Raw genomic sequence first — 27,801 nt, forward strand, 5'->3', positions numbered from 1 at the left:
GTGAGCTTTCCGACACTCGACACAAGAGGGCGCGCTAAACTTCAAGCTGTTCGTCGTTTGTTGTGTGTTGTGGCCGTGTATCTCTGCACAATTTGGAGATCATTTGCTTCAACTTTAAAGGTAATTAAAAAATCTTGAATTGAATAAATTGTATGAGTTTGACTTGTTTCTAAGTAGGTTGAGAGTTGAGCCCGAATGTGGCCTTAATTGAACGTCTACTAACCCTATTCTAACAAAACAAAATAGTGCGAATTGCGGGGAGGAAAAACCAGCATGTCATTCTACTATTTTACTATAGTATAATTTCTAGTGCAACTGAACTGGGCCGGGACAACAGGGTAGGGGGTGTGGTGAGGAGGAGAGCCACGGATGTAGTATTCTACCTCCAAAAAAGGGTGGCAGGCAGAGCCTGCTGGGATCATTTTCAGTTTTCCACACCTCGCCACCAATCGACCTCTACCTTTTCACTCATTTTTCAAAAACTTAAAAACGTATATCTCATAAGTCATATATAATGCAATGATGAGGTTTATTGCGATTAGCAAAATATCAAGAACCCACACAAAGGTATAGGCTTTGCGTGCGCGAGTCGTAGAAACTGCATTGAAACCGCCCCATATTCCTTCCCACAATGCATTGCATTTCTGAATTGCGATAAACCTTATGCCTCATTTACATTATAAATAATATTATTTATAATTAGGCCTATTATTAGTATTACTAACACTAGTATACTGGTTATTTATTAATAATAATAATAATAATACAATCGCACAAAAATAGTTAATGGCCTGACGTTTCGACCCTAGTAGAGTCTTTCTAATAGTATAATCACTAACAACCTATTTTGATGTATAATTGTATTTCAGATCGCAATTGTTCACCATGTTCAGCTTACTGTATGGATTGTGGCAGTACATGTTTAGAAGAGATGAATATTTTGTGCTGATCCTTGGACTTGACAATGCTGGAAAATCGGTAAGTTCAAGGATTTGTGCAAAGTTGTGAACGGCAAAATTGTTTAAGTAATAAGAATCCAATGAAAGTCTTGAATTCATTCAAATAGAAATTGTTTACAAGCTAGGTCATGCATTTTGTTTCATCCTGTTCAAGGTCACTGGCATAGCGCCCTCGTGTGCTTCTAATTAGTCAGTCAGTTTATATCACCATTGTCTCAGTTTGTTTACCTTATTAGTCCTATGTCAAATAAGTACGGACATCGGTAAAATTTACTTATTGGAATTTTATGCATGGTTACGGTGAGATATTAATCTAATGCCAACGTGGCTTTAGCAACTGTGTGCCAGTAAAATTACTTTCCGTACAAAATATGACTGATCATTGTTCCATTGTTTGATGTATGACTTACGAATAGTGTTTTGAAATTTCACCTTGCAGACTTTCCTTGAAACAACACAGATGCAATTCAATAAAAACTACAGAGGCTTGCCACTGGATAAAGTCACAACTACAGTTGGTCTCAATAGTAAGTAGGCCTAACAGTCGTTTATTCATTTATTTGTTCACACATTTAACAGCACAATTAGCACTAATAATGGGATGAAGGGGAAACAAGAAGGAAGAATATATAATTATTTGATATACCATTACCTCACCATGCAATGCTTCAAAACAAGAAGAAATTATCAGTTTTAGATGTGGGAGGATATCCCCAATGGGAAAACCCAAACAATCAGGTAGGAGCTGACAACTCAGTCCACATGCAAGGCTCCGGTCTGAGGTGGGATTTGAACCTGGGTCCACAGAGGTGAAAGGCAGGGAAAGAAACCGATGAGCCAATAACTATGTGTTGACCCCTTGCACTACTCGCAGCTCAATCACAGTTACTTTGCCGTTCATCATTTTGTTAATGTACCGCTAGTCTACAAACTGAGCTGTGTTGTTCAAATAAGAGGGTTGATTTTACCATTGTCAATTTGTAACACTTTGAGTTCATGACACATGCAGACAAACTGTTGGATTTTAATCGATGCCCCAATGGCATTGAAAAGCCTTTAAGAATAGGGTAGACTAAAGACACGTAGAGTAAAAGTTTAGTTTTTGTTTTCTTAATAGTTGGGAAGATCGACACTGGTCGGATACGTTTGATGTTTTGGGATCTTGGAGGACAGGAAGAGCTACAAGCATTATGGGATAAGGTAAGAAGGATTCATTCACAGGAAGCCATTCTAGTAAGCAGCTCTTTTGATGCAACACTAGATTAATGCACACTATGATTATCACTATAGATGATAACGAAACATTTGCTTGCTGGAATGGCGCTGTACATAATTTACATTCCAACATAATAGAGCGTGAGGCTTCCAGTTCTCCATCTTGCACCTTGGGCGCTATAAAATCTTGAGTCTTATATTATTCCTCTATTCCACCGAGTCTGTCTGGTGGCGAGAAGGCAGTCCAAATGCAGGTGGTGTATTGTTTAATCGATTATACAAAAAAACCAGCAAATTACTTTGTAAGGTTTTGAACCTTGCTTTTTGAAAGTATACATGTAGTCAGGTGAGGTTTGTAAATCTCTTTTGAATTGTGTTGGTTCTGAAAAGAACCAGTGGCTGACAACGTTTCGATCAGTATGCTCTGATTGTCTTCAAGAATAACAGATCAGAGCATTAAAACATTGAGTTGTCATTCACTGGTACTTTTCAGAACCAACACTACTCAAAAGAGATTTACAAATGGTGTTACCACAAACCTCACTGAATCCTTACTTTATCAACTTTTTGTATCTGTGTACTCTAGCTGTACAAGTTTATATTTTAGAATGAAAAACCATAATCTCACCCTTGATATTCCTCTTTTCCCAAAATTGTTTTCAGTATTACGCAGAATCTCATGGACTGATCTATGTTGTGGATTCATCGGATAAGGAGAGATTAACGGAGTCAAGACTAGCATTTGGTAAGTATATTAAACACTTATTGTTAACACTAAACACCACAGAGCCTGACTATGTTACTCTTGAAGGCCTTGAAGTAACCCATGATCCCCAGAGTAATTGCGTGGTGCCGTTTTCAATGTTTCAATACAAGTTAACATTTTCCTCGTAGAAGAGCTAAGTCTTTGTTTTTCTTTTATCTTTTACAGGAAATTATTCCCCTGAAGTTTAAATCTTTGCTTTTGTGATTTCCATATTGTGTGTATTTCAAATATTGTCTATGTATTTCTATGCTACAATGTGACTGATTGACATTTTACAATAACTGTGATATTTCCATTTGAATGTCTGCTATTTATGAAATATTTCGTTGCCATTTTTCTGTAGCCTTCTTTGCTTGGATCTATTGTTTTTTATTTGAAAATTGATAATTCTGCTTTGTTTTCTGTGCTTTATATTTTAATTTTTATGCAGTTGTATAACTGCAACTCTGTTGACTTGATAATGAAATCTACCCATATTGCCATATTTGATGATTGTATTGTCTTCTTATTTTGATTATAACATGACTGCCCAACTATGTTGACTTGATAATCAAATCTAGCCATATTGCCATATTTGATGATTGTATTGTCTTCTTATTTTGATTATAACATGACTGTCTTTGCTTCCTAAGCATGATGAGATTTAAACTGAATTTCTTCTGTAATTTTTGCATATATTGAATGTACAATACTAATATGACTTGAGTATGATTTCTACCAATATTGCCATTCTTAGTTGCCATGTTTGTTGATTGAATTGTCTTTTAATTTTTATTATGACATGACTGTGTTTGCTCCACAAAATTGATGATATTTAACGTGAATTTCTTTTATCATTTTTCATATTGAATATACATTACTGACATGAGATTTTTGTGATAACTTTTCTGTTTAAAAGTAATTTCTTTATTTTTCATGTATATTGATGATATTTTCTAACTTAAGTTGTAGGCTTATACCATTTTATCAGATCTTTTAATTGTTTATTCTTTATACCTTTTAAGTATAAGCTATAGGCCTAGTTGGGGATGTTGATTTCTGAAAGCAATCAAAAACAATGATTGTTTGTTTTCTAAGTACAGACTTTTTAAAATTTCAGTTTCATTGCATTTAAGGAGGTCTCGTAATTAGTCATAAGTATTTGTTGCCACAACTTTATAAATGAGAAAATAAAACTATAACCGTTGCAAAATAGAACCAAAAGGACCTATGGTAAAAATGCAAACAATCAATATTAGCCTGACGTTTCGACCTTAGCAGAGTCTTTCTCAAAGGCTAAATGGCAACACAACACAACACACATGAACAGGAGTCGTTGTATTACATTTTAGCCTTTTAAAAAGACTCTGCTTGGGTTGAAGTCTCAGGCTATTAACGATTTGTTTGCAAAATAGTTTATACTAATACTTTTGATTTGCTTTCTTCCAGACATGATGCTATCAAGTGAAGCTCTTGATGGTGTGCCTTTACTTGTTCTTGCCAATAAACAAGACTTACAGGTGAGCGTCTTATAAGACTTTTGGTTGAACAGAGAATAATTGTCAAGATCAGGACTTGAACCTGTGGCATATGGATTAAATTTATTACCAACCAAATTTCCATTTGTGCATATTGCTTGTTTCTGGTATTCAGCTGTTGTTTGCTTATCCTGAAGCTCAGGTGGAAATTTGGTTGGTAATTCGGTTTTTATCAAGGAAGAAATTTCATGCTAAGCAAATTTGTGTGCTTAGCAGCTCTATGAAAATGGGCTCTGGGCACTAATGTATTAAAGTGCATTCATATATCATTGTAAAATGCGCTATATAAAAAAACTTGTTACTACTATTATCAGATTCTTATGTTTGTTTGAACAGGATGTGTTGAACATGTCTGAAATCAAGGCAGAATTTAATCAAAGTTCAAGAAGTATTGGAAAGAGAGATTGTCATATACAGCCAGTGTCTGCGCTCACAGGGTGAGTTGGGTAGAAACGAATCAGGTTTCTTAAAAACTCAATTCCTGGTTCGTACTTCCTGCGAATGCGATGCAAGTTTGATGCCACAAATTCACAACAAACAGTTCAGAAAATTTAGATGTGTATATGATTTAAGGCATTGCAGGGTGAGGTTTGCAGTTACACCATGCGTGTATCTACTTGCCAGGTACAGTTTGTTCTTTAGAGAGCTGTCTTTCTATATTCTACTACCGCGGAGTAGAGATGTGCTGAACACCTGCGAAACATTCACAGTGAAAACTGAGCTGTGACGCCAAAATTGTCATCGCATTCGCATGAAGTATGAACCTGAATTAATGCAGACACATTTTGTGAAAGGGAATCACAAACAAACTTAACTTGGAGTCTTCTTCTGGTTTTTAAATGCTTTTAATTTACTTTCAACTATGCTTGGTTTAACATCAAGATGAATAGAAGATGGGTAAAACAGAGTCTTCTTTAAGATAATTCTTAGAATTATTTTGTATTTGCAGCCAAGGAGTAAACGAAGGTATTGATTGGCTAGTCGAATGCGTCCAACGAAACTCTTATCGGAGACCACCACATACCAAAGAAATCAGCTGAGGTCAAAGGGTCAAGATCTCAAACTTAACCCTTTAAAAGGTGAAAGCTCTCGAAGTACACATCTAAACTCAGGAAGTCATCTGGCTGGTCAACAATAAGTCTTGTACCATAGCTTCATAACATGCTACCACAATTTAAAATGTGTTTATGGGTTTAGAGAACAGAGGCGTCAGACCAGTCAATTACAAAATTATTTATGAAGATACACTTCCGGGGTTATGATGATCGAGATCGTACACCACTGGGAAGGAGGTTGCAGAGCATAAAGTCAGCTGAGGTCGTAAATTAGAAGTTTGGTATCGCGGCTTCAAAGCATGGCAATACAATTGTGTTAAAGATTTAAAGACCAGAAGCACCAGACGAGTCAAGTGCCAGTGGTCAATCTTTAGTGACTTGAGAAACACTATTGAAATTGTTCTGTAAATATGGTTATATGGTAAATCAATTTGATCGCAGTTGGCATTGGTGTTACATTTTGGGGTAAACTTCTGTAAACACAATGTCCACAGATATACATTAAACTTACACCGTTTGAAGATAATGATAGTAGAATACGTACCTCAAAATATTAGATGCTGAGGTGCTGTAGTTTTTGAGAAATTAGTAAAACAATGTCATGAAAATACGTTTTTACATGCTTAAATAATTTTCGTCTCATGATCAGTGAGACGAAAATGATTTTCATGACATTGTTTTACTTACTCAAAAAGTACAGCACCTCAGCAAGTAATATTTTCAGGGAAGCTTTCTACTATCATTATCTTCAAACTATGTAAGTTTGGTGTAGATCTGTGGACATTGTGTTTTTTGTCAGATCCTTAGTAATTTAAATTGCAAATTTTACATTAGAGAAGGAATGATATGATGGCTGTGTGCTATACCTGTATTATTTATACCAGGGTATAGCCTCAGGCCTGATACTTCCTGGAGGCAACGAAGGCGATTGCCTCCATGCCCCCAGGTCATTGCCTTGGTGCCCTAAAAATTCTCCAGTAGAATTTTACAATTTCCTCATAGGGTGCCTATTAGAGAGGAGAAAATGCCTTGGTGCCCTAGCCCTTTCAATAACGAAGCATACAGGCCTGTAACCACATGATCACAGGGTGCACTATTCAGCTGTTGACTGACCATGTTTGTTAAACATCGTCAAGTAAAACTTGTATCCATCTGTAGTGTCCCTGAAGACGAACAATCCACTGTAAACAAACCAAATAAATAAATAGCTTTTAGGCAAATGTATTAAGTTATAGTCGGCACTTTCTCTGTTTGTTTTTATCTGTCTCTTCAGGGTGCGGGCTACAATAAACTTTTTCCCCCAGGGGCAGTTGCCACCTACTTCTGGGTCGAAAAGGGGCTGATACCCCCTTTACAGTCCATACGGTGTGAGTGTCAAAATATATTAACACGATTAAAAGTGTTGCCAACATTCGGTCAACCAGCGCGGCTAATATGTATCAACAATAGGAATGTCTATTGCATAAAAAAACGAGATAATACCAATTTATACAAAGGGCGAGTACACAAGAGTTCACGCCAGAATTCGATTTAGAAAGACGGCAAGCTTACCTTCCATCCATAACATTTTCATCCAATTCGTTGTAAAAATCAAAATGGAGACTGATGAACACATACTCTGCATCTTTGTCCATGGGCTGAATCTCTTTATAAGTATTCTCGACACGAGTTACTCCCTCAAATATGAGGTGAAAAACCATGTTTTCCCCTGCCGTAGATTTACAAAGTACATACATAAAAGATAATAAATTTGCATTGATGGGGATAAAGAACATTACTTATGGTTTGACCCATACACCGATGTGTGTTAGCACTGTGTACCCAGTTGGTAAGACACTCTCTAAGACACTCTCTAAGTGCAAGGGTCGTGGGTTCGAATCTCACCCGAGAAACATGTCTGTGATATTTTTTTTTCACAGGACTCGGGGGGAAAGTGCTGAGTATACAGTGCTAACACACATCGGTGTATGGGTAAAAAACAAATATAGTTACCAACATATCTTATGTTTAAAACAAAAATATTTTTCACCGAGCTTGGGAAAAATACTGAGTAGGTGTTTTACAGTGCTAACACACATCGGTCTGTATTATGGGTCAAACGAATAGTATTGTTCTTTTCCCCCCGTAGTGACGCACCTTTTTTTGGCAATAATATTGGACAACCATTAGGCCTAGCCTACTGAGCCAATTCTGGGCCAAATATTGCAATGGTGGCATGCCACAATGGCCCAATACAGAAGTGCCAGCAACGGCATGAACGTTATTGGGCCCGTGAGGTGTGGCAACTGTACTGGGCCGCTTAAAATTAGTGTGTATTCTCAGTGACGCTGCCAACATCTGGTCAGCCAAAATAGAAGAAAGAAAAAATAACCTCTGTACGGTTCTGTTAACTAATGCGATGGGGAGTGTGGCAATCGCACTAGGATAAAATAAGAAAAAAGATTATTCAATAAAAATAAAAAAAGGATATTAAATAAATTAAACTAATTAGTTACTTTGCAATAAATAAAATATACACTAATAAAGTGTATTTGTCCATGATATATAAAAAATAAAATAAAAACTAAGAAAACATCAGTAATAAATAAATTAATTAAAAACAAAACTCTTAAAATGCATGAAATAACAATTAATTAATAGGCTAATAAGTTGTCGGTTTTCTCAAAATGCCGGTACCGTCAGTTTCAATTATTTGCATCCGGCCTAATTCATTTTCTGGGCCAATAGGCCTTCTGTTTTTTTTATTATTTTAGCGGCACACCATTTTGGCAAAATGGAATAGAAAACCTTCTCTGGGCCAATACCGGTTTTGTAGCGGCGCACCATTGGGCCGGCACTGAACCGATGGTCATAATATGCAAATTTCAAGGGAGGGTGTCAGCAGTGTCAAGTTAAGATATGGCTTAAGATTGCGACACATTTTTAGAACTGAACAAGTAGCGTAATTTGTTTGGATCTTTTTGCTATTAATTGTTACTCCCCAAAAATGTGTAGGTTTGCTTTTTGACGAGCTTTTTTGATATGTTTTGATTACAATGATGTGGCCAATTGGGCCAATAGTGAAATACTGTAATGGCCCAACACAGAAGTTATTGACCCATCATCGATGCGGCATGAATGTTATTGACCCATCATCGATGCGGCATGATTGTTATTGACCCATCATCGATGCGGCATGAATGTTATTGACCCATCATCGATGCGGCATGAATGTTATTGACCCATCATCGATGCGGCATGAATGTTATTGACCCATCATCGATGCGGCATGAATGTTATTGACCCATCATCGATGCGGCATGAATTTTATTGACCCATCATCGATGCGGCATGAATGTTATTGACCCATCATCGATGCGGCATGAATGTTATTGACCCATCATCGATGCGGCATGAATGTTATTGACCCATCATCGATGCGGCATGAATGTTATTGACCCATCATCGATGCGGCATGAATGTTATTGACCCATCATCGATGCGGCATGAATGTTATTGGGCCTGTACTGGGTGAGTTATGTCAATTGTACTTAGCCAACCCTTATATGGACCGATACACCACACATCTTTAGGTCTTTATTCGCCAGTAACGGGGCCAATACGTTTGATGGGTTGCACTATTTGCAAAGGTCATGGGTTCGAATCCCGACCGACTGTAAAATGCATTCTGAAAGAGTCTAGTAGGCCTATATTGCTAACATCAGTGTTGGGTAAAACCGCTATTGAAGTTTTGCCTGATATAGGCATAACCATATATTAAACTCGCTAACATGAATTGTAATATTACTTGTTGATATAACCTAGACATTCAGTAAATCGAAATCGTACATCCGGATCTCTGACTTGCAATTTTGTTTTTCAAAATTGGTCAATATTAGACTAGGGATAATTTCAGACGGGGTATATGTTGTAAATTTTTACAAACCATGCTACAATTTAGCAGGGGACCCTTGTGAAATTGCTCTTGTGTGAATGGGCCTACCTTGTTCTGCAGAAATAGGTGGCAAACCGTCTATTAGTAACTGACCATCCGGATGAACTACGGCCGATAAGGCATCCATGTCACCCTTGTAACTCGCCTGAAGAAATCGGTCAAAAACGGACACGATCTTTTCTGAAATGCCAACAAATTAATGATGTCTGTAACATTGTTCATCACATTATTAGGTGGAAATTTGAATAAACAAACAGGGAGACCGCCATCATAGGGCTTGTGGTTAATCCAGACTCTCGTTGGTTCAAATCTCGCTCTGGTCGATGTTTCTTTATTCAAATCTAAATAATAAAAAAAATCAATACTATACAAAACAAACAAAAATAAACGGCTGAACAAATAGTTTGACAATTAGCAAGAAGATGTCATGTAAAATACATTGTTAAAACGTAATGTCGAATTCAAACTCTGGTGTTTCTGATCAGCAGAGTGTGGGTTCGAATCCCCAGCCGTGACACTTGTGTTCTTAACTATTGCTTCGTCCTTCGGATGGGACGTAAAGCCGTTGGTCCCATGTGTTGTGTAACGCATGTTAAAGAACCCAGTGCACTTTTCGAAAAGAGAAGGGGTTCGCCCGGGTGTTCCTGGCTGTGGCTGCTGTATATGCGCCGTAGCACCTTGTAAACCATTATAAGGTCCTAAATAAATGGGTCTCAAAATTCATCACTGCAATTACATATCTTTCTGAAAGTTTGTATTATACTCAGCGCCTTGAGTACCTTGTTTGGTAGATACGTGCGCTGTATAAGACTTCGATATTCTTATTATTATTATTATTATTATTATTATTATTATTATTATTATTATTATTATTATTATTATTATTAGATCGGCATCAGTTTGCAAAAAAAATCTACACTTTCATCAATAGAGTGACGTCATAGAAATAGTTAAAAATTCTACGTGTCCTTAATGTATACAAACGATAAGACTCCTCAACTGCAGTGAGTACTCGTATTCACCTCGAAGATCACTTGCTCGTTCCCTCTGATATTCAGCTGCATCTCCACTTGATTCACATTTCACACCAAGCAACAGAAGCATGGGCACGAGGTTGACGAGAATCATGTTGTTCTTGTAGCGTGCTTTTGATCGTGTTGTAGAAAACGATTGTTTTGGATTCATCTGTGAATGTGACTGCACGTGCATCGGTTTTCTAGCGTAAGACGGACAGTGACATTGGTATCTCCTCCTAATATTTACTTGCATCACGTCATGTGATCCGTGACGTCACACGGTTACGAAAATCCATGGGAGCCTGGACTTTAAAATGAGCTTTTTAAATGAGCTTTTTATTGCCCATCATCTTGAATTTGTTCATTAGGATTTGTTATGATGGACTTGGATTTAAAGTACAAATCTCCCAATTAACTGATCATAATTGTAGCAATCTATATAATTATTTTTTAATCTTTTGAGCTGCGCACAATATTTGAAACATTTTACATCACTTCGTATCTTGGTGGAAAGACGGTGTTCTGGGAGCACGACAAAGTGCAGAGTCGGAGGCACTCGTCGGAGAGGTGGCTCGTGGGGGCCAGCGGCGCTCCGTCCCCCACGAGCGTTACGTGAAGACCCGGTCCGTTATTAAAGTACGGCCGAGGAGGGCTGCGGGGCTCTCGCCCGGCTGCAGTGGGGGCCCTCTGTGAACAACTTTTATTTGAAAAAGAAAAGAACAAGAAGAAGGAGACCCTAACCACTACACCTATACCCTAACACTATCAAGACAGATTAATGTTATTCTTAGTAACTATGTTTTTATAATACAGGTTCAATTATAATGTATACGACACTTAATCACAGTTATTTGTATAAGAAATGAATGTGTCACGTAAAGTTGAACATCGCAATCTTAGGTACATCGTGGGAACTCAACATCTTAAGTCGAAACCCTTTCAGAAAGAATCAATAAGTTCTTACACATGACCCAAGTCTTATATAAATTGGGAATTTTCTTTTTAAATGACAGCAGTCTGTATTTAAAGGCAGTGGACAGTATTGGTAACTACTCAAAATAATTATTGGCATACAATTTGATTTCGAGACCTCAAGTTTAGGTCTCGAAATCAACCATCTAAACGCACACAACTTCGTGTGACAATGGTGTTTTTTTCTTTCATTGTTATCTCGCAAGTTTGACGACCAATTGAGCTCAAATTTTCACAGGTTTGTTATTTGATGCACATGTTGAGATACACCAAGTGAGAAGACTGGTCTTTGACAATTACCAATAGTGTCCAGTGTGTCATAACCAAGGTCTGAGTAAAAGTCTGAAATGTCTAAAAGCACATGATTCTATGGGGCGTCTGCAGCGGTAAAGCAGCCCCCCCCCAAAAAAAAAATACCAAAATTTGGACCTCCCTATTCTGCATGGGTTCTTTGGTCAGGATACACTATTGGTAATTCCTAACTTCTTATTGGAAATTCGGGTCCTTGCACTTCCGCACTTCCGCCCCAGTACGTCTACACGTAGGAGGGTTGGTGTGCATGTGCACAGCTCAGTACATCCAGTGGATGCATCTCATGCTACGTGTCGAGCAGCAAACTGTACAGACCTAAGCTTTCTTCCCCCACGTGTATAGATAGGTATAGCATGGTAAGTGGTGTTTATTTTCAAGTTACATTCACTTCTTTGGTCTAAGTTATATACTGACGATTTTTAAAAACCTAACTTCTGCATGCTGGGTGGTCTGGTGTAAACTTTAGTCATGGAGCAATATTGCTCCATGACTAAAGTTAGTTTGCCCTGTGTGTACATATTGTTTATGCAACGTGTCTCGTTCATATCCTTGCTATATGTTCATATAAAAAGTCTGTAAGCATGGGTTGTTTTGTGTGAAGGTTCAAGCATGGAGGTAGACTACCTCCATGGTTCAAGGTGGGTTACAGATCCAAGGGTAGAATGGCGTGTGTATGGGGCGCCAATAGGACGTAAAACGGGCATGCACACGATCGGCCGGCCTTTCAAGAGGGTCTGTGTATGCTTAGTGATAAGGAATAAACGATTAAGTCGAAGGAGTGTGGGTTCGAATCCCGGTTGAGACAAGTGTGTCCTCGAGCAGGATGGGTACCTCCAATGGTAGATGTTGATATCGTGTTTAAAAAAGCAGTTGGAGCGCCATGGCAGCCCTGGGCTGTATACTCCCCATAGAGCTGAGAAAGATTAAATGAATTATAATTATTGGCCCTACGACCAGGGCACTAATGTAAAGCACATTGATACTGTTAATGTAAAATGCACCGTATGAGAATTAGTTATTATTATGATTATTGTGGAAAATAAATAATAAAAATACATAAATGCATAAGTAAACAGACAAATAAAAACCATTAACAAATATAAATAAATCAATAAACAAAACACACAATTACCAACGGTGGCCAGTGCCTTCGTTGATGTATTTTATTGAACCTAACAACCAACTAAAGAGAAACGTGATGTGTTATTTTTCAGACAATTATCTGAAACTCGACAAGAACCTCTCCAAGCTATATCTCATCCAAGTTCTGACGACTCGTCTCTTAGTTCCTAGAAGTGCAAACAATGGGAAAAACAAATGAGAGGTTGTTTGAATGTGATATCTGTGGGAAAGCATTCAAGAGACGAGATCACTTGAAGGTGCATACCACAGTGCACAGAAAGAATAAACCCTTCAAATGCACCTCTTGTGGCAAATCCTTTGGACAGTCGGCCCATCTAGTAGATCACAAGTCGGTTCACACTAAGGATAAACCGTTTGCATGTGACTTATGTGGGCAGACTTTCGGTCACAACAGTAGCAGAAGAAGGCACCGAAAAATACATACAAATGAAAGACCTTACACTTGTGACAAGTGTGGGGTCTCCTTCGCGCGCAAAGGCGGTCTCAAAAATCACACAAGAACTCATACTAAAGAGAGGCCTTACTCATGTGAAACGTGCGGTAAAACTTTCGCCCAAAGAAGCACCATAAGCCAGCATCGTTTGATTCACACGAAGGAGCGCCATTTTGTTTGTAGCCACTGCGGCAAAGCTTTCCCAGACAACGGGGCTTTAAAACGCCACGTCCAGATCCATACCAATGAAAAACCATTTTCCTGTAGCGTTTGTAAGAACTCATACGCACGAAAATATCAGCTGAAAAATCACATGAGAACGCACACCAATGAGAGACCATTCATGTGTGACGAATGTGGGAAGTCCTTTTCTCGCTTAAGCTCTTATAGAGTTCACCAGTTAACCCATAGTAAGGAGAACCTGTTCAAATGCGATCAATGTGAGAAGTCCTTTACACATAAAAGTTACCTCAAGAAGCACACCATGCGGATCCACTCAGGCGAGAAGCCATACCAGTGTGACGTCTGTAACAAGTTCTTCTCGGTCTTGAACGATCTAGCGAGTCATCGGAAGATTCATACTGGTATAAGACCATTTGGATGTAGTTTGTGCGAGAAATTTTTCCCGCGTAGAAGTGAGCTTCGACTTCATCAGGTTGTCCATACGAAGGAGAAACGTTTCGGTTGTGAGACCTGCGGAAAATGCTTTGCACAACTCGGACAATCCAAACGCCACCAGCGAATCCACACAAAGGAAAGGCCATTTTCATGCGACATCTGCAGCAAAACCTTTGCGCGGAAGTGCACTCTTACCGCACACAAGCGAACCCACACCACTGAGAAACCATTTACATGCGATCTTTGTCATAAATCGTTTGTCCACGGACGAAATCTTAGAGTACACGCTAAGGTTCACACGAATGAAAAACCGTTTTCATGTGAAATTTGCGGGAAATCGTTCCTGCAGTCCAGCTGCCTTAACAGACATCATCAGAGAGTACATGCAGCAGAGAAACCCTTTGCTTGTAAGACTTGCGGCAAGGCTTTCGCCCGGTCACCTGACTTGACCAATCACTTACGAATCCATTCCGAGCATAAACCATTTGCATGTGAAGTTTGCAAGAAGGCATTCGTAGATAAGAGCTCTCTGAGGAAACATCGAGGGATTCACACGGATGAGAAACCTTATTCTTGTGATATCTGCGATAGGCCATTCCTTCTTGAAGGTAATATGAGAAGCCATCGGGCAACTCACTTCGAAGAGAAACAATTCCTTTGTGAAATATGTGGGAAGTCATTTAGACGAAACGGATACCTTGGAGAACATCTTCGAATTCACGAAAGGAAGAAGCGTGAAGGCCTATCAAAAACACCCTTGTCTTCCAAGAGAAAGTAGCATGTCATGGATTCGAATCCCGGTCGATTACTTGTGTCATTGAGTAGTTGTTTTACATCAGTTCTTTTGATGACCCTACATCTCCATTACTGAAACAATTGTTATTAAAAAAGGCGTATACCTCCACATACTGTTATTAAGTTGTATAATTATTTGCCCCCTATATTGTATATGTACAAATGGTATGAAAATAAACCTAAGACCTGAATGTAAGAGTGAAGAGGCACTCTTTGAAGAGCCATATAAAGGACAACTCTTTTTCGAGTGGTCTTCCGCTCTTTTAGATTTAAGTTTGCATCTTTTTGAGTTATTTTTTACTCTGTCCTAGAGTGAAACCCCTCTAAAAGAGTGAAATAACCACCACTCTTTTTGAAGAGCCATATGAGGGACAGCTCGAAATGTAAAGAGTGGTGTTTTTCACTCTTTTACATTTAGAGACCAACAAACGTGCTGCTTAATTTGATATTATTTAAAGTTTATCTCAAAGCATTGAAGAAGTTTCTAGCCCTGATGATCTTTGGCCTGCAGAGGTACATTTATTTCCTCTGCTTCAGCCCGATAACGACCTAATGATATTTCAGGATGTTTCCAAATGTTCTATCGTTAATATTTTATTTCCTGGTAACGGACATGTGAAGCTTCTTCTCGAGTTGTAAACGTGTGTGTGCACAATGTACATGTAACTAGACTTGACTTAAAGGAACACGTTGCCTTGGATCGGTCGAGTTGGTATTTGAAAAGCGTTTGTAACCGTTATAAAATGCATATGATTTGAAAGACGTTTAAAAGTAGAATACAATGATTCACACAAACATGCCTCGAAATTGCGTGGTTTTCTTTTATCTCGTCGACTAACACGGTCGGCCATTTATGGGAGTCAAAATTTTGACTCCCATAAATGGCCGACCGTGTTAGTTCGCAAAGCAAAAGGAAAACCACGCAATGTCAAGGCATTTGTGTGGATCATTGTATTCTACTTTAAAAACATCTTTCCAACCATGTGCATTATATAAAAACGGTTACAAACGCTTTTGTTTTGACCAACTCGTCCGATCCAAGGCAACGTGTTCCTTTAAGCCTTGCACTAACACTTGTCTTGAATCGGGCAAGTTGGTTTATGTCTATATGAAAATCATTTGAAACCGTTTGTTATAAAATGCACAAGGTTAATAGAAAAATGTTTTACATGTAGAATATAGTGATCTTCACAATAATATGCTTGGAAATCGCGTGGTTTTTCTTTTACTTTGCTAACTAATAACACGATCGGCCATGGAGTCAAAAACTTGATTCCACAATTTGGAGTGCCATGTTTAGTTCACGACGTATAAGGAAAACTCTCGTGCAATTTGAGGCATATTTGTGTGGATCATTATATCTTACTTTTAATAAATCTTTATATTAACCATACGCATTAATTATCAAACGATTTTAAATGCTTTCCATAGACCAACTCGCCCGATCCAAGGCATGCTGTCCCTTTAATCGAACGTTCTTTACAAACATTTTTGGTGCTAGTATAATCATGTGTAAAATATCTCATCAAATTAAATTTAAAATGTATCCTTAGAAATGATTAATGACCCCTGCCAGAATCTTGTATTACTTTTATTGTTTTTGCTCTATTTCTGCTAAAACGTGAGGCCAATTAAATTACAACTTGTGCATTTTTGTTAATTTGTCTTGGTTTCACGAATATGTTGGGCAGGAGTTGCATTGCTCTGTTAGTGAAATAAAATCGTCCGGAAGTTAAACTTGTAACTTTAAATGCAGTACACGAAGCGTATTATGCAAACTTGTAGTAGGGACTTCATTCAGTTCGAACATCTGGATCAAGAGGTTGAGCTGAGTTGAATTGAAATTGATTAAAAAACGCCATCGCAGCTGGAGTCCTATTGAGACAACAGCTAAAAGTACATTTAAAACATAAATAATTTTGATTGTCTAAGTAAATTTAGCTGTTATTTCTCCCTATAATTCCTTTTTATCTTTTTTTGATATAAATGGATATGTTTTTGTACTTGTTTATGCCTCTGATGACGAGGGTTCGGTTTGGATCGCAAGCTTGGGCCGTCTTCCCTAACACTGTAAACAGTCTGCTATTAATTTCAGATAATGCATGTTGTTTTCACACAAAGATAAGTCCCAATGCACTGCACGCATGACGTACTTCCTGAACAAGAATCTACGCAAGGTGATTTGCCCATCCCAGCGGTCCTGGATGCTATTTTGCTTTCGTACCACTCGCTGGCCATCGCATACACGCATAATCGCATGTCCTGGATAGACCTGGCCGCTGGGGCCGAGCGAAACAGGACCATTTGGGTGTCGTAACTTTCGCTCGGCCCCAGCTGCCAGGGTTCAAGCAAGGCGCTGGGGACGAGCGAAGTCGTAACTCCACATCGAAGGAAGTAGAATGGTGGCGCTATTGATGTTGCCGTACACAGCGCTGGGCGTACGCTGGGCCTTTTCGAAACCATGGCTTCACTTGGGACTGGTTGTACATGCACACAAACGCAGACAACTTAAAGGCAGTGGACACTATTGGTAATTACTCAAAATAATTATTGGCATAAAACCTTTCTTGGTGACGAGTAATGGGGAGAGGGTTGATGGTTTACAATATTGTGAGAAACAGCTCCCTCTGAAGTGCCATAGTTTTCGAGACAGAAGTAATTTTCCACCAATTTGAATTCGAGACCTCAAATTTAGAACTTGAGGTCTCGAAGAAATCAACTATGTAAACGCACACAACTTCGTGTGACAAGGGTGTTTTTTCTTTCATTATTATCTCGCAACTTCAATGGCCGATTGAGCTCAAATTTTCACAGGTTTGTTATTTTATGCATATGTTGAGATACACCAACTGTGAAGGCTAGTCTTTGACAATTACCAATAGTGTCCACAGCCTTTAAGCTGCACTGATTAGGTTCACTGATGAGGTATCCTTGGTTTCAGTTCCAGAAATGTAAAACAATATTAATAGGTGTTTTTGAATATTTGCAGCAGGCTATGTTTGCTAACGTGAAAATGGTGTACGCATTGTTTACTTTCTATTTAGAAGTAATCATGTGCATGCTTATAATGTGGACACTTTGGTCTTTACTTAAAATAGTTTAAAGCATAAAAACTTACTTGGCAACAAGCAATGGATAGCTGTTGGAAACACTGCTGTGAGACACGGCTCCCACTCAAAGTAATGTTGTTTTGCGAAAGAGGTGAATCTCTTACTCAATTATTAAAATACGTATTTTAAAAGACGTCTTTTTAGTCATATGAAAGCACATAATGCGCATCAAGGGTGTTTTTTGTTTCATTATTCTCTTGCAACTTCGATGACCAATTGAGACAACATTTTCACAGGTTCGTTATTGTATACCTATGTTGGGATAGACTAAGTGAGAATACTGGTCTTTGGCAATTAACAACGGGTTCCCAATGCTTCATACCTTGCAGCTGAAATATGGCTACACTACCGTGCCTGCATCGTATAGGCCTACCGTGTGGGTTATATACTACACGACAGTTCACTCTGAGCACACTTTTTTTGCTCTCACCATAGAGAAACATATCAACTCTTGTTCTCGCATATGGAGTCTAGACATGGTGTCTACGATTAGTGTATACATGGTTTATACTGGTACACTAACCAAATACAAGCCCATCCATCCATCTTTCATTTTAGCACAAATTGCGGACTTGGCTAGAATTTACGATCGTACTCGGCCTTAGGCAAAAGTCTCCAAGGCGGTAATAATGCTGAGAGGCTGCTGCCTTGGATCTTGGAGTTGACCAGAGTTCGTGAGGAGTGGATGATGTGAACGCCCGGAGGCTACGTCTATTGTCAACACCTCATGAAACGTGCATGACATTATTTTGGCGATAATCCATCTTGGACGCGTCAGTTGCAGCGTGATTAGAATTGAAATAGCGCCACCAGTTGACGACTATTGCACAAAAGAAGTCTTGTGTGGGTACATCCGCATGCAATTTTTTTTCATTTGAAAATTGCTACTGTCGACACTTCGTAGTGCTTTCAATGTTGAAATTCTAAATCGGTTCTAAAAAGGGGGAAAGTCAGGCAAATATTTGAGGATGGTAACTCTAAACTACAGACAATTATTGATGTCACCTGCATTGTAAACGGATCATACGCCCAGTCTCAACATAATCATTATTTTGCATACCCTTGATCTATTTCTAAGCAGCTAGCTAAGATTCGAATGAGGGTTATATGTTTCGAAGAAATCTGTCGAAATGTGGTCCATCACTGTGCTCTGGGGTCTTACTACTACTTGTCTTTAAAAACTGCAGGGTTCATCCATTTGCTTAAGATGAAATTTGTACAGCTAACCTACCAAACAGGAGTTAGGTTTGTTTTGCCAAAAGAGGCGGAGAAACTTTCACAAGTAATTTATTTTTTATTCATTTTAGCATGTTTTATTTTATTTTTGTTAATATTAAAAATGTTGCAACACTCTAGTGTGGTGCAGCATTGTACTGCGACTTGGCTTCAACTAAATGCGATAAGATGAACAAAGTGTTACACTACAGTAGGAAGGAGGCCGAGAAGGATGCGTCAAGTTCTTATGAGCCGTGTGAGCCGTCTTAGATATCCCCTTCCTCCATCTTAAGAATTTGAGTAATACTTTGAAATTAACAGAGACATGAGAATAATTCTACATTCGTCCATGTTTCGTCTGGCCACGCCACCCCAGTGTATAGTTACTACCTACTCCAATGTCTGGTTAATGACCCGCTTAGATATCCATACGATCAACAGATGTTCTTGTCTTTCGGACACATTGCTCATTAGCGAGAAGGGGGGGGGGGAGAAAAATCATTAGAGTCAACAAAAGGTTACGTCATCATTCGTCAACACTTAGGGTTCGGTAGGCGTGGGACTGCCAGTAGGATACAAGTCGTCTCTTTGTGCACGTGGGGTTCCCACGCATATCACTTTCCAGTGTTTTAAGCTTGCTGCATGGAACTGCATGGGATTAAAACTTAATTAAAAATCTTTGCGTCACATTTAGAACAGATAACGTATAGGGTCTAACCGAGGCATAGAATCGATTTGTCGTAATATCGTACTCGGAGTAAATATCACAAGATGCAACGTGTATCTCAACATATTGCATAAAATTTGGACCCAATTGGTCGTCGAAGTTGCAAGAGAACAATAAAAGAAAAACACCTTTGGCCAGCAAGTTGATGAAACCATAATTTCAGAGCGAAATATTAGTACTCCACTATGAACTTCATTATCAGTAAGCTTTCATACTATACATACTGATTAATTGATTGCTAATTTCTTTAGTGAAGCGCCTCGGAACATTTGTGTTGGGCGCTGCATATATAAAAGTACAGTTTATTCAAATTTGTACTGTTTCTCTCCCCCCCCACCCCCTCAATCCAGTATAATACCTTACCAATACTTTACATTCATAATACTTTAATAATATGCCAGCGTACTCATGGTCATGCTATACGCTTGGGTTAAATTGTTCATCTTGCTAATTGCCAGTCAGGCTTTCTCAACATACAACACCTGCTCGTTACACTCATTGCAGACAGGTAGAGTTATTTAGTTATCACAGAAGGATGATTAGGAACAATGGTAGGTGAGACCACGGGACAAACTGCAAGGATCATCAAGGTTAAGCATTCCTTTTGGATGCGTACCTTCTCATCTTTCACGATACTAAAACCGAAGTTTATATCGACACAGATGTATGAGCAAGTTGAAAACGCATGTGCAAAGTCACGTGCCAACGCACAAGACAATGGCGCTTTCATAAAGCTGCTTGACAACAAATTCCTCCTTCATTTTCATAGCAGAAATAAGCAGGATACCAGTCAGAAATGGTACATGTGACATGTTTCTTTGGCTGGTAACCTTACAATGGTAAGCATAGTTATGTTGTGCTTAGCCTTGTCCGCAGCTCTATATGAAATTGAGGTTTTCTTTTGAGCTCCACTTTTTCTATGAGAATTTTGTACAAATTGTGTTCCTGGAAATATGTTTCTTAACGTTTTGTTTATTATTTTAATCAATAGACATTCTTTGTCATTAGCACAATGGATTCTTTGGTGGCTTTAGAACTTGACAATAATATGGCAGGTGTCAGGTCGTAGTTAGTGACCGGACGTGACTATTTAATACGAGTGTGTTGGAAACCAACTGCCCGACTGAGAAGGAGGGCCCACGGGGGACACTCTGACACTGACAGGCCGTAGAGTCTGAGATGGTTCGCGTTTATAGCAAGCAGCTGGTAGGGAACCCACGGTTTGGATCAAAGTCATCATTGAGTTTTAAAAAGAAAGTCCACGCCTGGAATTTTTTTTTTTTTTTTTACCAAGAATTCGACATTGGGGTATTTAAAAAAAAAAGGATGAGTCAAGTCTGTTTATTGAGCCCCCGAAACTCTCGGCACCTGTGGATTAAATTTTGAAGGTTGAATTGTAAAGCTAAATTGTATATGGAACCTTCAATGACGATGAAAGAAGGAGGACCGCTTCACTTGCCTGTGTTTGGCCGTGGTCAGGACATGGCCTTGCTCGGACCAGCGCCCAATTATATACAGGCTGTTAAAGGCACTGCTGGGATGGATTTCACGAAGAGTTAGGACTAGTCTTATCTCGAGTTAGGACCAGTTACTCGTCCTAACTTAGGACTATCCATGCAATTTGTATATACTCTCTGGGAGTATTTACTCTCCGCTTCCGCACGACAAGTGCACACACCGATTGGGGACCCCAAACACGTACGTGTGGCCATTTGGTTAGTCCTAAGTTAGGACATGGAGGAAGAAATTAGGACTAGTCCTAACTCTTTGTGAAACCGACCCCTGGACACCTTTTGTAAATGTCTAATACCATTCTTCTCGGTGTATCTCAACCTCTATGATCTCAACATAGGCATAAAATAAATAAGAAGTTACAAACCTGAGAAACTTTGGACTAAATTCGGTCGTCGAAGTTGCGAGAGAATAATGGAAGAAAAAACACCATTGTCACACAAGCTGCGTGCTTTCATATAATAATGGAAATTTATATAGCGCCTATCCATGTAAATATGCTCCTGGGCTCTGAACAATTTAAAAGAAAACATAATTAAAATCCATACAATTAAAACACCCAAGAGAAAATACAGTTAACATGTAATAAATGCAGAATTTGTACACAACAATCAATGATTACCAAACACTGAGAATAAACCCCAGTTAAAAAACTGGAATTGCTACAGAGAATACAAAAAATATATGTACATTGAATTCGATACCTCAGCTGATGAAATAAACAATAAGGTCCTCTGAAGAAAGAAAAAAAAAACAAGAGATAATTACCCTCGTATATTTTTTACATCAGTTCTTTTGATAACCCTACCTACCTCCATTACTGAAACAATTTGTAATTAAAAATAAAAGTGTTGTTAATTTTTCAGCAAACGTACTGTTAAGTTTGATAATTACAAGTGTACCTCCCACGTGTATCACTAACCCTCACAAAGTACAAAACGTAATAAAAGGACCAACGAATACCTATTAAAGCATTTAACATCTCATACGTATGCATAATACAATTACTAAGTAAGAAGGACCGACGAAAAAGCAGCAGAAAGACAATTGGGATAATTAATTATTAATTTTGCAGATTAACTTTACCAATTATTACTGTGCGGGCGTGTGGCTCTGTTAATAAAGTCAGACTCAATAGCAATGCTCTCGAGAGATGCAATTATACCTGTTTTTTTTTTCAAAACAACAACAGCAACAAAAGCAACAACACCATGTTGAATTTTCAGACCCACAGAAGTGAAAATAACTTCGAGTATATAAATGTGAAAAACAATAAGTTTTTGACTTGTACAAACTTTGCACGTAGGGTATATGCTTGGCATAAATAAAGCGATAACAAACCCTATGGAAGACAACTGTTTAAATATTTCTCAGCTCGTTGTGGTTTTTATAACTGAATAAATAAATAAACGTATTTTTTATTACGTGGATCCTGAGTAACATAATTCGAAGTTTGTGGTTCGAAACCCCTATTACGATTAATGTAACCGCCGCTACCATGATATAAGTAAACCTTCGCTGTGTTGTGTTATTGAACCCCAAAACAGGGTGAATTTTAACCTGAAGTTATGAAAGTGAAACATAAAACATTGCTTATTAAAAAAAATAAAATAAAAAAAACTTCAGCCTCTGTGGTCTCCTCTGCCACTGGATCGCTCTATGTCCTTCCTCCACGGTCTATATCTAACCATGGAGGAATGTGTTCTTATTCCTCCATGATCTAACCATTGAGAAAGGACCATAGACCATGGAGGTATACTCAGGACTGTATGATTTGTTTTTAGAAAGGGCAAATGCACCAAAAGTGCACCTGTTGAGGAATTTTTCATGGAGCATTTCAAGGGCACCAAGGCAATCGCCTCCCTTGCCTCCGTAACAGGCCTGTAGACTCTAGCTTCGTAGCCCAACAAGCTGTCCACTCTAGACGTGATCGCTTTTGGTGTAATCGGCCCACCTCTCAACGTTTATCTGCTTGCCAAAGGGCCCCTATTGTTGCTCAAACTACCCTTGTAATACCCATTGTTGTGGTCGCTCTAACTCCACACACGTGTGCTTGGTGAGTCCATGTACTACACTCGCCCCTATTCAGCCTACCTGGGCCCGGCGCCGGCTTGTCTGGCCCGTTGAATGGGCTGACTGGACGAGTGTGCATACCGATAGCAGTGTTTACAAACACGTGGGAAGAGATCTCTGTTTGGTGGGACCGCTTCTATTTTAGGATGGTATCAACTTTGTACGTGATTGTGTGTGTGTGTGTGGATGAGTGCACCATGTTGTATGTACTGTGTTCTGGAAGCTGTCATGGCCAGAGCTACAGAGCAAGAACCTTTGACCATGAAGGTAGAAAATAAATTATCTCCACGCTTGGATGCCAAAAACTTAATAGCACCAAAATGAAAAACAACAAACAAACATAAAACAAAATAGACTTGCCTAATCTGGAATGTCATAACGTGCAATCGGTGCCAATAATAGCGTTATCATAACTGATAATCTTTGAAGTGTATACAGAAGACGGATTTTTCAGACGCACAACACAAAATGTGCCAATACTTCGAAAAATGTGGCACTGTAGAAAATTGAATACAGTGAACATCCCAAGTAAAATGCAATAAAATGCATCTGTACAAAAATGTAGATACGCTAGTTGATAAGTAAGTATTGTGACAATTGGGTAGAAAATGGCTGCCTCTCCGTTTTTTCTAGTTCACCCACGATTTTATGTCCTCTCCCGATCGTGAGGATTCTAAACTTCGTTTTTGGATTTGGAGTCAAAAGGTTTGATTGTTTTTCTCGTTAACTGACTAAACAGATTACATCAAAGTACGCTCTGCATGTGACGCAGCACATCCAGACCCGATGCACCTGTTAACATCTTTGCAGGAGAGAAAATTGAAAAAGACAAATTTTGTCTTGACCTTCGAACATCTAATAATAGGCAAAAAAGCGGTTTTTCTGTTTTTATTTTGCATGTGAGTTTTGTCCGTGTTTTTAATGGCTCTATGTACGTTCTCTTCCTTTGGATATAGTTAATGTGTTGTCATTTAGCCATCGAGAAAGTCTCTGTTAGTGTTAATCGCCACTTGGATTACATATGCGGCCAAGAACAAAGTGGACCCTATAATTTATTTGGTCCAAGGATGAGGACCATGGTTGGATTTGCTCCATTCCTTCCTCCATGGTAGGACCACAGAGAAAGGTAGAGAAAGGTCCTTTCTGGTTGGACGCACGTTTATAGCACTGTTCACCCCACCGACATCAAAGCTCAATCGATCCCTTACGAAAGGTTTTATAAATGCCGGAGATGCACCTGCGTTGAATTCAGAAACACTCATTGAAAAAAAAAAACAGGGAAAAACGACACCTCATTGTGTCCAGAAATTAGGAAACTTTCGCAGAAATGTGTTGACTAGGGGGATCAGCGGCGATGACTAACATAATAATTTCCATTGTTCAGAAAAAAAAAAGAGGAACTTAAAAAAAGGAGAGAGAATAGCTTTTTAAAGTTTCGGCACTAGCCCAGCTGCGACCGTGACCGTGCCAATATTTCTGTATGGACATGTTTACCATAAGCCGTTTGTTGACACTTTATGATCTTGGTGTGTTGTGTGCGGTTGTTGGTGGCATTGTTGATTTTTAGAAGTGGAATACCCGTATCATTTTACGTTCGTACAAGTGTGCAGGTGTGCTGCGCTATTGTTCCCAAATTGATCAGACTGAGGGAAACCGACGACTGTTTTATGTGCCACTTCAAGATCCCTCGGGTTAAAAAAAGAGTAAAATGTTTGTTTGAACCTGAAACAGACAAACAGAACAGAGAGGCATACTTACGTCACACACCCGCATACCATGGAGGAAACCTCCATGCACACACTTAAAACATTTACCAATGAGCTTAAACATTTAATACCATACTTAAGAATACGATCAGGGCAAAATATTTGTTTACCACTAGATATTAAATATGTATCAACTCATAATTGAATCGCAACCTGAAGCATTTTGCTAAAGCAAACCAAATTATACTTATGCATGCAATAGCAATCGAGAAGTCCGAAATGCCCATGCGCAAAAGAATTAGCAAGCCCAGCGGCCAGAAACGTACAAAGACCGATCATAAATGTGAGAAACTGGTATTTCACTGTCTGCTTTGATGTTCCCGACTCAACCGGGTTATCTTCGATCAAACATGTAAAATAAATACGACTAAATATTATTTGGAATTCAGTTAGCAAAGTATGGAATGGATAGAGGCACTAGTTGAAACATATCACTTGATGATACCACTGCTGGCCTGAGCTCACGGAGGCCTCCATGTTCCCATGGCCCATCTTCATAGAGCTGCTTAAGCACAAAATGTTGCTTAAGCAAAAAAAAACTTGCTTAGTAAAATCAGATGACCGTCCAAAACTCCACTCAATTGTTATGCTAAGTAAACAACAGCTAAATACCAGTCACAAGCAATGTATATTGCATGAAATTTTGGCCCGTAACACTAAAACAAGCGAGCTATTTTCGTGCTTAAGCAAATTTTTTGCTGAAGCAGCTCTATGAAATTGGCCCCTGCCTCCCCGCCCTTGAAGTGCTCCGGTAAAAGTTTACAATTTACTCATAGGGTGCCCCTTCCAAGGAGAAAATGTCTTGGTGCCCTTGCCCTTTCCAAAAAGAAGCAAACATACCTGAACTACGCCGAGAGAGGAGTTTAACCGCCAAAAGACTGGAAACTCATCGGGAGGACATAATTTGTAAGAAACGGCTCGTAGAATATGTTGAAAATCAACCCTTTTTTTAACAGCAACTAAAGTGCTCGAAACGTCGAGTTAAACCAACGGTTCTTTTCAGAACCACCCCAACTCATAGTCATTACATGGTGTTACCGCAAACTCTTCTATAACTAAAGTGCTAAAAAAAAATTTTTTTTTAATACATTTCCCGCAGGCCTTACGACACTAGAAGTTTCCCATGAGCGATTTGCTTTAATTTATGGGTATGTCTGGACAGAAAACACAGACGTCTTTTATAAAAAAAGACAAAAATAAAGCAGAAAAATGTTAATGACTAAATTAGCCTTCGATGAAGACTCTTCTAGGGCCGGGGTCGAAACGTCAGGCCACTAACGACTTGTTTGTTTGTTTGGTAAACAGTTTGCAACAGCCAATTCTGTTTCTCAAAAAAAAAAAAAAAAAAGGATGTGCAATATTCACCTGTTTGGTAAATTTATTTTGAATATTCAAATTGATATTTGCATGTGAGGATTTTCATTTTACATGCACTAGTAAGTTCCCATGTACAGAGTTGCTGGTATGGTGGTCGCAACCCAACCAGCCTGACAATAGAGCAGTGTTGATAGCGATGTTATTACACGCTATATACAATCACTTGACAAGTTCCCAATGGCGGTCAAGGACCCTAAAATTGAATACGTTTGGTTTGAACACCTGGCTGCGAACGTGATCAACAGAGTATTTCCTCTACCTCTGTTGAGGACGTTCGCGTCAAGCATTGCGGAAATGTCATTCTTTTGTAGATGATGATGAATGCATTAGGAATGATAGGTGTATTAAAGGCCCTACACATATTTGGTATAATTGTCAAAGACCAGTAGTCTCACTTGGGGTATCTCAACCTATGCATAAAATAACAAACCTGTGAACATTTTGGACTCATTTGGTCATCGAAGTTGCAAGAGAATAACTAAATAAAAAAAAACACGCTTGCGGTACAAATTATGTGTGTGCTTCCAGATGCCTTATATTACAAAAAAGCTTCAAGCCTGAAGTCTTTTATTTTAAGTTAGGTATTGCACCTTTCTCAAAAAAAAAACCCTACGTTACTTAATGAGACTGAGCCGTTTCTCTGTTTTATACTACCAACATCTCTCCATTACTCTGCAATACTCGTAACTTATACAATCAGTTTTAGTAATTACCGGTGTCAATTGCCTTGTACGATGTACCAAATTGCTGACCAACCAAAAGGACATGCTATAAACAAAATAAGAGGGTAAATGTCCTGACGATGACCTTCGACCCGTAGTCTTTTTCGAAGAGCGATTTTATTTTCTATAAACAACCATCAGAGATAGAGATCATACTTTGAGTTGCAGGAAAGAAGTCAGACACTACGTTTATGGCAGGAGTTATGTTCCATCTCAATGGTGTATTTTTGTTCGCAGCCGACACATGGCAAAGTTCAGTCAGATATGAAGTGCATTCACCGCATTTAAACTAAAACAAAACGAGAACGAAAAGAAATACTCATCTCGTTCGTCGCTAAAACACCATGTTCTTGTTTTGTCCAATTTGTTTGCAAGAAGTCGGCAAACACTGTTATTTAGCCTTATTGCTAAGAGTTCAAGAGTGTTCGTTTTGTAGTGAAATTGAGGTTGTTTGTTTAAAAAGGGGAACACATAACACTCATTTTAGAGGGAACAACTATAAAATCATCGAGTGTCATTGTTGAAAAACAACACCTGCACTGCAAGTGATTGTTAGATATTTAG

At 38.8% G+C, this 27,801-nt stretch overlaps 3 protein-coding genes across 3 annotated transcripts; 2 read left to right on the forward strand and 1 right to left on the reverse strand.

Annotated features, from left to right (window-relative positions):
* The first annotated feature begins 21 nt into the window (after positions 1–21).
* On the forward strand, positions 22–6,058 carry LOC117304511 (ADP-ribosylation factor-related protein 1-like). Its single transcript, XM_033789018.1, has 8 exons — positions 22–120; positions 870–978; positions 1,399–1,486; positions 2,077–2,159; positions 2,838–2,919; positions 4,369–4,439; positions 4,794–4,894; positions 5,407–6,058. Exons 2-8 carry the CDS (start codon positions 886–888, stop codon positions 5,495–5,497), a joined length of 609 nt encoding a protein of 202 aa, XP_033644909.1. The 5' UTR covers positions 22–120; positions 870–885; the 3' UTR covers positions 5,498–6,058.
* A 451-nt stretch (positions 6,059–6,509) lies between these two features.
* Positions 6,510–10,658, reverse strand: LOC117304501. Its single transcript, XM_033789005.1, has 4 exons — positions 10,469–10,658; positions 9,495–9,626; positions 7,064–7,220; positions 6,510–6,693 (listed from the first exon to the last, which is right to left on the reverse strand). The coding sequence occupies exons 1-4, from the start codon at positions 10,653–10,655 to the stop codon at positions 6,606–6,608; spliced, it is 564 nt and encodes a 187-aa protein (XP_033644896.1). The 5' UTR covers positions 10,656–10,658; the 3' UTR covers positions 6,510–6,605.
* Positions 10,659–11,973: 1,315 nt separating this feature from the next.
* LOC117304500 (gastrula zinc finger protein XlCGF57.1-like) lies at positions 11,974–15,119 on the forward strand. Its single transcript, XM_033789004.1, has 2 exons — positions 11,974–12,102; positions 12,961–15,119. Exon 2 carries the CDS (start codon positions 13,051–13,053, stop codon positions 14,716–14,718), a length of 1,668 nt encoding a protein of 555 aa, XP_033644895.1. The 5' UTR covers positions 11,974–12,102; positions 12,961–13,050; the 3' UTR covers positions 14,719–15,119.
* Positions 15,120–27,801: the final 12,682 nt, after the last annotated feature.

Source organism: Asterias rubens, chromosome 21, assembly GCF_902459465.1.
Source record: "Asterias rubens chromosome 21, eAstRub1.3, whole genome shotgun sequence".
In the NCBI taxonomy this organism is placed as follows: domain Eukaryota; kingdom Metazoa; phylum Echinodermata; class Asteroidea; order Forcipulatida; family Asteriidae; genus Asterias; species Asterias rubens.

Coding starts and splice junctions, on each gene's coding strand:
- LOC117304500 (XM_033789004.1), top strand. CDS start 13,051: ATGGGAAAAACAAATGAGAGGTTGTTTGAATGTGATATCTGTGGGAAA.
- LOC117304511 (XM_033789018.1), top strand. CDS start 886: ATGTTCAGCTTACTGTATGGATTGTGGCAGTACATGTTTAGAAGAGAT. Junction 2,920..4,368: donor GGAGTCAAGACTAGCATTTG/GTAAGTATATTA, acceptor GCTTTCTTCCAG/ACATGATGCTATCAAGTGAA. Junction 4,440..4,793: donor CCAATAAACAAGACTTACAG/GTGAGCGTCTTA, acceptor TTGTTTGAACAG/GATGTGTTGAACATGTCTGA.
- LOC117304501 (XM_033789005.1), bottom strand. CDS start 10,655: ATGCACGTGCAGTCACATTCACAGATGAATCCAAAACAATCGTTTTCT. Junction 9,627..10,468: donor ACGAGCAAGTGATCTTCGAG/GTGAATACGAGT, acceptor TTGGCATTTCAG/AAAAGATCGTGTCCGTTTTT. Junction 6,694..7,063: donor GAAAATGTTATGGATGGAAG/GTAAGCTTGCCG, acceptor GTTTGTTTACAG/TGGATTGTTCGTCTTCAGGG.